The 16,071-nt window shown below is 31.3% G+C and overlaps 2 protein-coding genes across 3 annotated transcripts in view; both read left to right on the top strand.

Annotated features, from left to right (window-relative positions):
* Positions 1–16,071, top strand: part of LOC116025060 (ETHYLENE INSENSITIVE 3-like 3 protein) — a 44,957-nt gene that overhangs the window by 23,913 nt on the left and 4,973 nt on the right. The window lies entirely within an intron of this gene.
* Positions 789–13,931, top strand: LOC116025058 (TMV resistance protein N-like). 2 transcript variants are annotated; one of them, XM_031266122.1, is made up of 18 exons: positions 789–1,322; positions 1,743–2,820; positions 3,528–3,842; positions 3,951–5,551; positions 5,879–5,952; positions 6,532–7,471; positions 7,723–7,751; positions 8,228–8,296; positions 8,860–8,928; positions 9,524–9,721; positions 10,448–10,555; positions 11,471–11,535; positions 11,877–12,091; positions 12,161–12,334; positions 12,875–12,947; positions 13,082–13,180; positions 13,279–13,360; positions 13,533–13,931. In XM_031266122.1, exons 1-18 carry the CDS (start codon positions 808–810, stop codon positions 13,535–13,537), a joined length of 5,709 nt encoding a protein of 1,902 aa, XP_031121982.1. In that variant the 5' UTR covers positions 789–807; the 3' UTR covers positions 13,538–13,931. The 2 variants fall into 2 exon arrangements, with proteins under 2 accessions (XP_031121982.1, XP_031121981.1); XM_031266121.1 differs by having other exon boundaries at positions 10,442–10,555.

Here is a 16,071-nt window from a genome sequence, read left to right as displayed (position 1 = left end):
GGCAATAGGCGAGAGGCGACAAACGGGTCATGCAATTAGTGGAGGTGGATGACGGGGATCGCATCGGCAAACTACGGAAAAAATTGGTGTAGTTGTTTTCCGGTGAACCTATAAAAAAAGGTAATTATCAAGTTCATCGCAATACAATTAATAAAATAAATAAATAAATACATAATATAAATATTTAAAAATATGTTATTATTATCATGCAATTCATCGCAATACAAATGGCTATTTATAATCTTCGTTTATGTGATTATTTTTTTTTGAAAATTTTGTTTTTTTTTTTGAGAAAGAAAACTTTATGTTATACATTAATATTCAATAAAATAAAAATTTTAAAAAACAAATTCGAAGTAATAAAAATTAAATTTCTTATAATTATTACTTTTTCTCAACTTTTAAAAAGAAAGGGAAAAGAAGGGAATGCAATTACTTGTGGAGAGCTCCAGTCAAAAAATAAAAGGAAAAGAAGGTTGTCTAATTACTTTTTTTTCAAATAGGATTTTGAAAAGAAGGTAATGTCATTAATACTTTTTACAAAATTATCTATGATTTTGAATCTACCCAATTTTGTCTAAATCTTATCAAATTTACATAATTATGGCTATGACTCGAGTGGCGCCCAACTACGTGAAGAATCCGATGAAATTTTCATAATTAGACGACTTGTACAAAGTCACGCCTATTGCAGTTTTGTTTGTTCATCATTTCAGTCTCCCCTCTAATTACTTCCCTGCATGTGTTATAGGAACCTGATCGAATTCCGGCCATAAATATCAATATATCAAATATATGGCTTGATAGATGGCTTCTACCTCTTCTTCTTCTGTTACTGCTTCGCCATCAACTCCGGGATGGACATATGATGTTTTCTTGAATTTTAGAGGTCCAGATTCTCGTAAGACTTTTATAGGTTACCTGTACAATTCGTTAGAAAATAAAGGGATTCGCACTTTTAAAGATGACAATCGAATGGAGAAAGGAGAGTGCATCTCTGAGAGCCTAGTAAATGGTATTCGAGCATCAAAGTTTTTTATCCCAGTCTTCTCCGTAGGCTATGCTTCCTCAAAATGGTGCTTGGAAGAACTTGCAACAGTCATAGAATGCCAAAAAAAGTTGAAGGATCAAATTGTGGTGCCAATTTTCTACCACGTGGAGCCTACAGATGTCCGGAATCAAAAAGGAAGTTTTGAAGTTTCGTTCCAAAAAATTGGCAAGGATGATGAGGAGAAGAAGAAGAAGAAGGTAAAAAGATGGAAGGAAGCCTTAAAAAGGGCTGGCGAACTCAAAGGGTATCATTTGCAGAATGACTATAACGGGTTTGCTTTCAACTTCCTCTTCTCTTATGATTCATCTTTAATTATGCCTGCCCTTTGCTTCTTTAACATTTGCTCAGTTGTTTTTGTGTATGCTTACTTTCTACTTCTATTTTAAATTTCTATACATGTAGTACGTGGTTATTATGGTTATTATTACTGCGTAGTTTTTTAGAAAAATTAAAAAAAAAAAAGTGATGTTTTTTTTTCCTCAATACAGTATTTAATATTGAAAAGGAAAAGATAAAAGTAGTGGGAATAATTTTGTTAGTATAGACGTCCGGCCATTATGGATTTTCATTAAGAAAACAACTGCATCTTTTTTCTGATGCATATATGAAAAGATGGAAATTTTATGTAGATGTGTCAATGCTATCAATGTTACAATTATTGATGTTAATTAGTTCAATCTTGCATTGTCAGATACGAATCAGAATGTGCAGAAAAAGTTGCTGCCGACATACATGCTCGATTGAATCAAGCAGCTGTAGCCTATGAGAAGGACTTAGTGGGGTTGGAATCTATAGTTAACAACATTGGTAACTGGCTGAGGTTTGCATCTGATGATAATGATGATGTTCGGTTCATTGGCATTTGTGGTATGGGAGGTATCGGTAAGACAACAATTGCAATGACTGTTTTTAACAGATTTTCGCACCAATTTGATGGAGTTTGTTTTCTTCAGAATGTTGGAAAACATGAAATCAATGAATTGCAAAAGACCCTTTTAGCAGCAATCCTAAAGGAAAAGGAAACATCAGGAGTAAAAATAAGCAATGTGCTAGATGGAAAGGGGAAGATACAGATAAGGCTCAAAGATAAAAAGGTTTTGATTGTTCTTGATGACGTAGACGATTTGGTACAATTACAAAACTTAGCCGGACATCGAGATTGGTTTGGTAGAGGCAGTAGAGTGATTATAACTACAAGAGATCAGGAGCTATTGCGTTCCCATGGAGTTGATAAAAAGTATGTATATGAAGTACATACGCTGCAAGACCAGGAAGCTATTAAACTGTTTAATTGTTATGCCTTTAAAAGTGAAATTCCTGATAGAGGTTTCGAACTGCACTCGAATTTCATCGTGAATTATTGTAAGGGTCATCCATTAGCACTTAAAGTTTTGGGGTCTTCTCTTTGTGGACTAAAGGCAGCTATATGGGAAAGAACTTCAAAGAAACTCGAGGGCGCCGCCTTTGATGTTATTAATAAAGCACTTGAGATAAGTTTTGAGAGATTAGATTCCAACAATCAAAAATTCTTTTTATATATTGCATGCTTTTTCAGACACCACAAGGAAAAACATGTAAAAGAGGCCCTTGATGCTTTGGAACATGGATTCATTGATACGTATGTGCTCATTGAAAAATCTCTTATATCAGTCGAAAATGAAAGAATTGAGATGCATGATCTAATCCAAGAAATGGGTTGGCGAACTGCAAGAAAAATGTATCCTGAGAGGTGGGTTTGGAAGGTTGATGATGTGTTATGCGGAAATATGGTAAGGCATAAGATGTAGCAAAATTATATATTTATTTTTTTGGATTCGTAAAATTATATTTATTTAATTAAAAGAATGATCATGCATATATAGTGTGGTTTCTTATTTCATTTCTTGAGTTAATTCCATTTTTGGTCCTGGATTTATAGGTGGCATTCCACTTTTAGTTCTTTTTTTTTTTCAAAACATCCACTTTTGGTCCTAGTATTATTGTGGCATGACCATTTTTGTCCTCCATCAACAAAATAGTTTAAATTTCGTCTAAAACAAGAGCATTTCAGTCTTCAATTTTGATTTTGTTTCAAAAAATAAACATAAAAAATATAGCAGGTCAACCTACTTTGTATAAAAAGGATCAAACCGTCATTGTATTTAACGGCATTTCAATGATTTTCTTGACGAATGACCAAATTAAAAATGGTCATGCCACAATAATATTAGGACCAAAAGTGGACCTTTTTTAAAACAAGGACTAAAAGTGAAATTTTACCTATAAATCTAGGACCAAAAATGGAATTAACTCTTCATAGTTGATGCTTGTAGTAAGATTATGTTATGTTGTGGCCTGGTTTAATTAATTATATTCCTTCATAGCTAATTAATAAGCTAACTTAGCTGGAAGGTTTTTTTTTTTTTTTTTATATCCTTATCATTATGTATTGCATTAGAAAGATTAAAGTGTGTAATATTTTATTTTCTTCTTTCAGGACTCTAAACAGCTAGAATGTATTGTATTCCCCTATACATGCGGATTTCGGTGGCAAAATATTAACAGTGCCTTTGAAGCTTTGAAGATACTCATAGGTAAAGGGTCATACAATGAAGAGGCTAGTAATTTTGACCGTGTCAAGGATAATTATCCGCTTCCTAGCAGCTTGGAATTGATTCATTTCCCATATTATCCTTTCTCTTCATTACCCACCACAAGTTTTTATTCCAGTGGCATGGATGACAATTCATCGGAGCAACTTCTGATTTCTCAGCTGCGCGTTTGTTCTGTAGAAAATTGTAGTGTAACTACGGTATGTTATATGATTCTAACCCGACTCACTACTATACTTTGTGTTAAATTCTTTTTCTTAATTAAATAGCTTAAACTTATTTTATTCTCCACCTACTCTTGCATGCAGGAATTAAGCAAACTTACCTATCTGAATCTTAGCTCTTCTTACTCTTTGTTGGAAACGCCAAATTTTGATATGATGCCGCATTTAAAAAAGTTATACCTTTCAGATTGTGAGAAATTAGTAGAGATTTATTCTTCTGTGGGACGTCTTGAGAAGCTTGTTTTATTGGATTTAAGTAAATGCCGTAATCTAAAGAGGCTCCCCAGATTTATTCGTGTTTCATCTCTTAAATTTCTCAAACTTGAGTATTGCTCAGAATTAGAAAATTTTCCAGAAATCCAGGCAAATATGCCACTTGTAAGGGAGCTGATTTTAAAATCCGTTGGGATTAGAGAACTCCCCTCATCAATCGGACGACTAAGTGGCCTCACTGTGTTACACTTGATTGAGTGTAACTATCTTGTTCTTCTTTGTGATGAATTATGTGAGTTGGAAAGTCTTAAATTCCTTGAGCTTAGAGATTGTTACCAACTAGAGTCATTGCCAGAAAACATAGGCAACTTGTCAAATTTGAAAGAGCTTTTTATATTTGACACTGCCATTTTTCAACTCCCACCTTCAATAACGCGGTTGAGCTTACTTGAATGCTTGTGTTGGGGAGGCAACGAGGAGATCCAGGAGATTGATGAAGGGAGAAGTCTCAAATTTGTGCCTAGTGTAGCAGGTTTGCGCTCACTGAAAAGGCTACAGCTCTCTGATTTTAATATCATCGACGAAGGACTCCCTTCAGATCTTGAATACTTGGTCTCGTTAGAATACTTGAGTCTCCGGGGAAGCGATTTTGTTGATTTACCTGAAAGCTTCAGTCAACTCCCTCGCCTTCAATATCTTGACATCAAAGGTTGTAGACAACTTAAAAAGCTCCCAGAAACTACAAGAGAAGAAGAAGAGCAACCAGATCTCCCAAAACTCCCAGAAAGTACAAGTGAGCTATATGCAGATTCTCGTTTTGCCTCTAGAAGAAACATAACTAAGTTATTAGCAGAGTGCCCAGAATTGCATGCAGTCGCATTCAGTGATGATGGTAATGATCCATGTATGGGGCGGCCAGAGTATTTTTTAGCTAGGATGTGTATTCGTTTTCCGCTTCCTAGAATTCCAAGAGAGACTCCTTTCAGTGTTAGCTATTCAGTAGCGGAAGAGAGTGTTGATGAGAGTCTTGATGCCGGTGCCTTGAGATTATTCCAATACCGATGCTATCAGTCAAATGGTATTTCCATTGATCTCACCAATTACTCTTGGTATAGTAACAGGTTTGTGGGATTTGCTGTATATTTCTTCTATTCGGGATTTGATTTGTGGGGACCACACTCCTACGAAGACATTCATTGTGTTGAGCATTGCACAGTCATAGCTAAATTGTCACACAACAATAATAGAAATAAAGATCTTCAAAGAGAATGTGTGATTGTCAATGCGGATGACTATACATGTGGGGAAATCAAAGGACACATATGCTTTGCCTACATACCATTTAGTAGTTTGTGCCCTGAATCTAGTACTAATACAAAGAGTGTAACCGCAAAGGATTTTTCAAGATTTGAGGTGAAATTTAAGAATTTGGAAGCAACTGCAGATTGGGGTTGTAGCTTCTTATATCAATGGTAAATCAATATATTTCAGTCCCCTTCATTCACCATGCATCTTTCTTGAACTTTTTAATACTCTTTACATATGGTACTTTAGTAGTAGTTAACTTTCCAATTTGTTTTAATTTTTTCTTTTATTTAGGCCAATGAATTTGCATCAAGCATACTTATTTATTTTACAGGAAAAAGTATTAAATTCTACTCTTTAATTATTGAATTAATAAAAACAGTTTACCCATAGGCCATAGTGCTTTTGCTTTTCTTTTACTTTTTTCAAGACTAACAAGTTGGGATGATAGTTGTTCATAATGCTTTTACTTTTTATTTTACTTTTTTCAAAAGGAAAAAACCTGCAAGTCGGAAGGATATTTGTTCATGTACTCATACACTACCAAGTCGGAATTCTATTTGTCGAGGTACTCATACTTTGCTCCTTTGTACTGTTACTAGTTTTACTATTAAATCAATTTCCATCACGAAAATTAAAATAAGTAAATATTTCGTACAATTAAATGAGTATTTTCAACTTATAATAGAGGTAGTTAGTAGTAAAGACGAGTATTGTTTTAGATAATTATAATTGAGACTAAAAATTGTATCATAGCAATTTTCATATTAAAATAAATTAAGTCTTCTTAATGCGATACTAATGAGTTAGTAAATTTTAGCTTATATTTTGTTAAAATGGACATGATTATAATAAGCTTACTAATATTGTCAAAGAGTTAGTAAAGGGTTATAGTGTAGGTAAGAATTCATAAGTTTTCTTTCTATATTACATAACTTCATTTTGTTGGAGTTAATTATGTGAGAATCTTCCATTCTTCACTAATGTATATAGCTAGTTTTTTTAAATTTTGCCATTTAAAATACAGTCATGTATACATGCCTACGTGTATTTGTTTAAATTTTTTTTAATATATAAATTTATTAATGTCTATAAACATATCTACAAAAACTGAAAAACTAAAAAAAAAAACTTTGATATATACCAGAATGCAGCACTGATGATTGGGGACCACCCTGGCGCATGTTGAAATACATGAATCTCAGCCGACTGAATTTGATGAATTTTAATAATTTACCTGAGTTCATCAGCCGATTCCGTGTTATTCAATATCTTGACATGAGTGGTTGTGCAGGATTTAGAGAGCTACCAGAATTCCCACTTACTATAAAGGAACTATATGCACCATATAATAGAAGTTTGGCCTCAGAAAACAACATAACTGAGTTAGCAACCAAGTATTCAAAATTATCTTCTGTCTCTTTCTCTTTTTCTATGCATGATAACGATGACAGAGCCTTTCTGAAACCTGGGGAGTTGGCTGAGAAGTTTATTCCTATCACACAGCCTTTTCTAAATAGAAACACTCCTTTTGCTGTCTCCTATCCTTCTGACATTATGTGGAGTGATGATTATAAAATCGGCAAATGTTTCAAATATTCTCACAATGATTCGAACAAGATCTCCATTTCTCTCGATCCCACATGGTATAATCATAGCTTTGTAGGGTTCGTTGTATGTTTTCAGTTTCCAATAAAAGTGAGATGGGAGTCACACCCAGCCATTCTCCCTTTTAGGCATTGTGAGCTCATAGCCAAACTTACACACAAAGATAATGGAAGTGAACCAGATCCTCTCCAAACCAAATGTGTGATTGGCAGACTATATGATGAAGAATTTTATGATCACTTTGAGGATGGGGAACTTGTATGCTTTGCATACATACCATTTAGTAGTCTCTGGCCTAAATCTGAAGTTATCACGGATACTACTACTCCCAATCATTATTCGGTATTCGAAGCAGCATTTCAAGATTTGGAAATTTCAAAGCATTTCAATGCCGAAGATTGGGAAATTTCAACAGATTGGAGTTGTGGTTTGCTGTATACAGATGATAAATCATTAATTGAAGAATTACAGCAAAAAAGGTAAATATATTGGGCTTGAAAATTTTGTCATTTATCCCTTAAAATTATGATTTTCTTTTAAGTTTTTAATGCCACACATACTCTTTTATATTCAATATTTTTTTGCAGGGTTTTTCTTTTTCAGTTTAATATTTTATTTAGGCTAAGGAATTATATATTTCTCAAAGAAAGGGACAAACTTTTGTTGTTCTTTCAATTACTAATTTTTTTTTTTAAACAATGCCTATGCATTGTACTTTTGCTTCTTACAGGGAGAATGGTTCTAGTGAGAGTGATTCAGGTATTCATACTTCACCCAAGCTTTATATTATATATCATACATATTATTCCATATTATATCACATATATTTTTATATTCTTTAATATTTTGTATGAACATTTATCCAAGCAATAAAAACAAAAATATTGACAAACTCGACTTTGACAATGCTAATAACAGTTTTAACCATATGTAACATTGTCAATTGTTTTTCCTTTCTACTTCTGATTTCTTGAGTTTTAAATTTAAGTTTCTTATAACAAGAAAGTAAGTAAATTGATGTTTTAGAAAAGAAATAAATTACATAATTGTTATGATTTATGATTTTGAGATCATATTTTTAATACTTAATAAAGTCATATCATTTTTCTTCAATTCAACTTTAAAGTCATCACTATTTCACAATGTAATATCCAAGAGAGAAAAAATAATGGGAACATGTTTTATTAAATAAAAGGCATAGACACTAAAAGTTATATTTAATCTTGACGATGTAGAAGAGGAAGAGGAAGAGGAAGAGGAAGATGACGATGAAGATGATGCAATGACAGAAGACAATAATCTTGGTACTTTATTCCATACTACATCTATATTGTTAGGGATATATACTCTTTAATATTTTATACAACCACATATCCCATACAACAAAATATCATTGTTAATAAAAATTATTACGGAACATTGCTTGTTAATAAAAATTGTTAGTAACATTTTAAAAAATAAAGACTATTATATACATACATTTAAAATATACCTAGCATTGCATAGTTGGAATATAAAACAGCTAAATAGATAATCAATTACATGTACAACTCTACTTTGACATGTTAGATTTAAATTTAGATTTTCTACCTCAAGGAGTAATTAAACTGCAATTCTCGTAGAGCAATGTGTTATGCATATAGTTATGGTTTCATCTGTCATAATAGTTATGGTTTCATGTGCTACAACAACAGTACAGTCCCTATGGTTTTATATGTTATAACACTGTTGATGAGTGCTTTGAAGTAGATTAATAAACTTTTTTTTGGTTGTTTTTGAAATATTTATTATGATATTAGAATTGTTTTTTTTTAAATAATATAATAATTTTTATTATGTTTTGTATTTTTTTTTTCTGTAATGGTAGGACATAGTGCTGAATTGCCTATCGATATAAGTGATGATGGATCCGAACCTTCAGAACATGGTGATTCTGGTACTTCATCTTTTACACTATTATATGAAAACATAGCTAATAATTCAAATATCTAAAAACATAATAACTCTCAATCAAGGTTATATCCTTGATTTATGTCCCTCTTTTTGTATGCTAATAAATGTATACATTTTGCTTTAAATGTTGTACACTTCAATGTTATATACAAAAATGTCCCTACTACATTCTTTTTAACTTTAAATGAAATTGCACATTTATTATTTTATATATTTTATTTGCAAAATAAATTAACTACTGCAAAATGCAATGGTCTATTAACAAAAATTAATTTTGCACATTATTCAAATACAGGCGTTGAAATTATAGATAGATTTTTTTTTTGATAGATTATTTTACATTTGATAATTTCAACACAAATTTTTTGTTCTTTTATTTGAGCAATGAATATTAAATTTTTATGATGTGTAAATATTTGAATTTTAATTTTTTTGTTGATAAAATTTTGGCTTATGTAGCATATAATGTAAATGTTGACTTGTAAATTTGTAAATAATAATCCATATATTATTTGTGAAAGTACAACATTGGCAATGCTAGCTATGTACAATTCTAATGAACAGAAAATGAAGTGTAGGCGCTGCAATGGCAAAACATAGAGCCGAAATGCAGACTAATGAGGTGAGAGGCATCAGATTCACAAGCTCTGGAGTCAAGACTTGCATTGGACGATCTCCTCCCACCAAAAAGAGAACCCGTGGGCCATCGTTGACATGTATAAGCCAAAAGCAACTAAAGCTGTGTACAAGTAATAATCCTACTACTAGTGATTCAGGTACTCATATTTTACCCTTTTAATTTATGTTATGAGAATCATATTATTAGTTTTGAACAATATAATAGTCAATAGATACTGTACTTTATACTCCTTAAACATTTCTCATTTACACCATTTACATTATTAATACTCCAGTTATGTTGCTTCTTTTTTTTTTTTTTTTTTTTTAATGGTTGTAGTTTTAACTATTGTAATTCAAATAAAAGAAAAAAAAAACAGAATATAATAATTTTTTTTTGACAGGAGAATATAATAAATTTGATAAAGTTAATTGTATATACAAGCTAATTCTATGTTTTGAGAAAACATATCCTACTAATTTCAAAACTAAAAAAGAGCAAAACATTTTCTATCAATCTTATTAATCAAAATGTAGCTTAACGTACCATAATTCTCTGTAGAACAATGGGTTACAGAGTTTTGTTTTTTGTTTTTTGTTTTTTTTTTAATTGTGATTTAATTTTGAAATGAAATTTTCAATACTTAATAAAATCATTCCATTTTTCTTCTAATTAATTTCTTTAAAGCATGGTTACATATATATTATTGTTACTTATACAAAGTAATTCCAAGAGAAAAAAAAATGTGAACATGTTTGAACATTTTAGACTCTAAAAAGTTATATTATATTTAATCTTGATGATGTAGAATTTAAAGAACAGGATAGCAGGATAGTGAATATAATTTTTTTTTAATATTGAATATAATTATTCAAAGGAAAAGAAGGTGAAGATGAGGAAATGGGTGAATCATTTGATGGTGACGAATATGGTGAAGAGTGTGAAGCAAATGAAAGAAATGCAGGACACGGTGTTGATGAAGTTGATTCAGGTAATGTATTCTTACACTTATCATTTTAAGTATTCTATATTATATTAGTAACGAGATATATGCTTTAACATAGTTGAAGAGTGCATTTTATTTTAATTAAAAGACGAGTTAAATAATACACAGATATATTCTTTTGTCAGTATATACCAAATTCAGAGTTGTTTTATTTCAATTAAAAGTTTTAACTTATATAACACTACACATATATTATTTTATATTTTTTATGTTCAAAATACATCAACCACCAAAAAATCCAAGGGCATTTTAACCCCAACAAAAGGTGGGGTGGGGGTGCTTTTTTTTTTTTTTTTTCTAAATAATTTAAATTAATTTTATTTTTTTTTAAATATATATTTTAAAAATTTCCATGTGACACTCGGAAACCCAGTAGCAAAAGATTTTATTGACAAAATTGAATGAATTGCAAGAAATTGGTTAATTTAGAGATCTAATTGCATTTGTACGGTGGGACTAGGGAGTCTGCCACACAGGCCAATGGCCTTTCCACAAGACTAGGCTACAGGCATGGTTGCAAAAATCGTGCCTAGGCGGCGCTCGGCCGCGTCGAGGAAGGCCGAAATCGGCCTCCTCCACGGCTGGGCGCCGAGGTGGTGGCAGTCTGGCGTTTTTTTTTTTTTTTTTTTCAAATCTTAAATATTTAAACTATTAATGTTATAATGTATTAACTAATACTCTAATGGTCTATCTTCAAAATACTCTAATGGTCAAATAAGTAATAACTAATAATTAATAACTTAATAAAATAAAAAGTACTACGTAATAACTAAATTAAACTAATAAGTAATGCACTAATAATTAATAAATAATATTGTTTAAAATAACCGGGTGTCACATAAGGTATATGAAAAAATGCAGTGAAAAATAAAGAAAAACTATTTTGTTGTTTTCTTGTAGTGGATGAAGAAGAAGGAGAGGATGAGCAAAGAAAGAAGGCTCCTCTCAATAAGGACAAGACTCCAGTTATGTCCTATTCACTTATTTGTGGTTGAAATTTTGAATTGGATATGTTTATGGATATTTCACAATTGGTATCTTCAGATAATTTGTTCCTGTTAATTTTATTTCAAGTGTTTATGCGATGATGACTAAGGTGCTTGATGAATGGCTAACTGAATACATGCATTGAAGCGTGAACTTGATGTGATTGCGTAACCTGTTTAATTTATCTTGTTTACGGACGTTTGATGCAGTTTGGACAAATTTATGAATATTTGATGTTTATGTGCTTTGACAATTTGATGTATTATGAGATTATTACCCCTTTGATTCAACAATACTCATCAAATATTTATGTTTGCAGGAAGATATAATAATAAATTCAAGAAAACAAAATAAAGGAAAGAATAAGCATGGTGAACTATTGGTTACCAAAGATCGCATTGAAGAGTGCATTAAGTTGGAGCCAGATTATAATATCTTTCGCCATTCATGCCCCGTTTTTGTGATGAAAGATGACATTGCGGATTTGCTCTTGATGGAATGGCTTGATGCGTCAATAATACAAGTCTTTATAATGTAAGTTTATATATTTTATTAATTTGAATCTTTAAAATGTTTTTGAATTCCTTATTTAATGCTTTTTAGGTATCTTCATTGGTTGTGCAAGCAATCTGGAGTTAACTCAATCGGGTTTATGTGTCCAAGAAAGATAGCAAAAGATTCTGTTGACAGGAATGTCGACGATGTTATAGCCTACGTTGGTAATACCATGGCCAATCTTCAGGATAAGACATTCATTTTAGCACCGTACCATCAAGGGTAAGATAATCAGTTCTTTTTCTTTATTTATATAACTTATTGTGAATTATGTGTAATTGAAAATGTAATATAGATATGTAATATACATGTTTATAAACTGTAGAAATCATTGGTTACTGCTAGTGATTTGCACTAGTTCAAGAATGGTATATGTCTTGGATCCTATGCAATATGAACGTGACATAGGAATCAAGCCCACACTAAACAAGTAAAAATGTGTGTGTGTCTCTGTGCGTGTATATATATATATATATTTTTTTTTTTTGAATGCTACTGATTACAATGTAGTATCTGTTCATAAACTACTTTCTCAAGCTACTGAAGAACGCCTCCACTGAGACTCGAACCCACCACCTCCCGTATACAGGGAAGGGTTTGATGCCACTGGACCACAAGACCCTTGGCTATATATTAATATATATATATATATATATATATATATATATTTTTAAGTATTTTATATTAAGTTTGTTTCTTAAGTTTGATACTCCGTATTTATTAATTTGTAAATTGTTTATATACATTAACGTATTCTTATAGGGTATTCCAAACATATGCGAATCAGTGGGGACAGCAAACAGGACACTTTGTAATTGGTTGGAAGAATATTCAGGTATAAAATAAGAATTAGCATAATTTTTTAGTTAATTAATTGTTTAGATCACACTAATATAAATATACATATATATATATATATATATATATATATATATATATATATTTTTTTTTTTTTTTTTTACTTTTTAGTGTCCTCAACAACCGGGAAGTAAGGAGTGTGGATACTATGTTATGAGGTATATGTATGAGATATGTACAACATATTTTGCCTACACGTCATTAGATGAGGTATGTAAAAGATGTTAGAAATTAAAGTTCTTTAAAAATAAAAAATAAAAAACTATTTGTTTGTACTTTATTAATTCGTTTGTTCAAAATATTTGTAGGCATTTCAAGAAATTGAACCGTATTCCAAAGAGAAAATTGATGAGATACGCACTATGTGGGAGAAATTTTTTACCTTAAGAAGTAATTAAACTGCAATTCTCGTAGAGCAATGTGTTATGCATATAGTTATGGTTTCATCTGTCATAATAGTTAGAGACATTGTAAGTGGTTTACTAGTGGCATTGCAATTTGATGAGTAGTATTGGAATGTGTTGGATTTGTTTTTGCTCATTTTGTGGTGTCGATTTTGCAGGGTAATGCTGGTGTGTTTTGAAGTGTGTTTGGAGTACATTGGCAGTATTTTTGCTATGGAATTTGCAGGATGTTTTGCTCTCACTGTTTTTTCAAGTGTGTTGGCTATATTTTTGCACTGGACTTTGTTGCATGTGTGAATGTGTGGTATCTGATCTTCCACCATTTCTTTCAATTCAAAGGTTTTTGGTGTGCTTGGTTATGTGATTTTGTTCTTATTAATGTTGCCATGTGGACAACAGGTTATGTAATCTTTGGACTTTATTAGCCTTGTATTTATGGCATTGATTGTTGACGACTTACATTCGTTTTTAAACAAGTGATTTGTATGTGAATATCACTGTCTATACTCTTTAGTTTTTTGTTATATGAACAAAGAGTAAGGAGTAAAATTGTGAAATTTTTCGTTGAATACTACGACTTAATACTTATTATGAGATTTTGTGGGATTACAATGTTATGTTAAATTGTCATGTAAGAATGTGTTTAGCATGTAATAATCTTCTTGGCTGGCAACCTTTCTATAAATGAAATTATATATTCCAACATGCAAGTGGATTTATGATGTTTTTATTATTATTTTTTTTTTAGTTTTAGATGTGAAGATTTGTTGACTCACTTGTAGAACACGTACAAAGAGCATGCTCATTCCACCTGGACCACTTCTTTTGGGCATGTAGTCACAATAGTTAGATCACTAATTACAAAGATCTGACACAAGTTGCAGTAAGTGCTAGGCGTTAGTCAGGCGGTAGATTAACGCCTAAGCGGTCTTGGCGACGCCTAGGCAATGTCCAGACAGTACCTAGGCGGCAACCTATAAAAATAAAAAAATAATGCATGTGTGTCATATTATATATATATATATATATATATATATATATATATATATATATATATATATATATATATATTACTTCTCTTATTTATATAAATAAATAAATTTAAATATATATAAATATAATAAAAAAATTAACAAGGTCGACTCGCCCGAGTTAACTTGGCTAACTCTGTCGAGTTGGGCGAGTTAACTCGGGCAAATTCGACTGAGTCGGTCGAATTAGGAGCTAGCCGGGCACCTAGGGAGCAATTCGCCTTGGTCTAGTGACGCCGCCTAAGCGGGGATTTTTGCAACCGTGTCTGACACTGATTATATTATTGTTGAGATATTATTAAAAAAAAAATTGATGTCTGACTAACTAAAAACTAAGTAAAAAGTGTTTTCAAAAAAAAAAAATTATTAAAAAGTGAATAAAATTTTAAGATAATTTTTAACCTTTTTTTTTTCATGATTGGTACTTTGGTAGTCATCATAAATATTTATTACCTATCAAAGTAATTTTCTTTCCTAACTGTTGGTTTTAATAGATTTTTATTTATTTTGCAATTTCTTTTTGTGTGTGAAATTACACCTTAGCACTTTGAATAGTAGGGTCATCCTCCCCCAATGACCAGTTTCACGGGATTGTGCATGTACCCATCCAACCACATGCAATGAACCTGGACATTTATTACGTACATTTCAACTCTATACACAATTCTTCCAAATAAGACATCAGCAGCTCATTTAAAGTATTAATTTAATTTTGTTCCAATATTAGAGTAAAATCAGTAAATACTACTTTTATAACTTCTATTTCATTTTTTACTATGGTAAGTCACCGTTGCTGTTTTTTACACTATTATTGAAAATTGTTATAATGTTTAAAAGGCAATGCTATATTATAAATAGAAATGAGTTTATTTATTCCATAATATTTACCTATTTGACGGTTTAATATTATTGGAAGATTTCTAAATTCACTCCTAACAAGTTTGGTTTAGATATTTGATGTACTGATTCAAAAAAATAAACTTAAAACGAAATAATATTATTGTGAATATGTTTATACGTCATAATTCGGCATTGTATTTGGACCCGACCCGATACTCTTGGTCTAACATATAGGAGTCAAAGACATGCAATCAATTAGGAGGTTGAACGATGCACTTAACGCAGAGCTCAACACACTTATGGGAGCACCGACCAATAAAGAAGTAGTTATAGAGGGCCAACACAGTTATGAAGGAGAGCGCACACCAATTACTAAGGAGCTACAACACTTAGTGAGGGAAACCGTTGCACTTATTTGGAGGCCGTCGTGCCCATTAATATTGTAACCGTTACCACTAAAAGTCAAGCCTTAGCTCTGTAGATAGCAGTAATGAGACATGCTTTGAACCTTGTATTCACAACTCTGAGCAATACGATTTATCTCTGTTTACTAACACACAAAAGATACTTCGGTAACATATTTATCATCAATATAAAAGTTTTTGAATTTTTTTATTCGTGAGAATATTATTGAAATATTGATGAGATTTGAAAATGAAAGGACATGTCAAGAATCTTGTGTGTCTAAAATCAACCAATTCACCACGTACAGTTTTGATCATATTCCCAAACAAGTTAATACACAGTATGCCAACATCTCTAATCTTATTATTTTATGGTGTTTATTTAGTGATATTTTCTTTTGTTTTTAAATTTTTTTTTATTT

This window comes from Ipomoea triloba, chromosome 7 (genome assembly GCF_003576645.1).
Source record: "Ipomoea triloba cultivar NCNSP0323 chromosome 7, ASM357664v1".
NCBI classification, from domain to species: domain Eukaryota; kingdom Viridiplantae; phylum Streptophyta; class Magnoliopsida; order Solanales; family Convolvulaceae; genus Ipomoea; species Ipomoea triloba.
The sequence above is the reverse complement of the archived record's forward strand: the minus strand, read 5'-3'. Positions and strand labels throughout refer to the sequence as shown.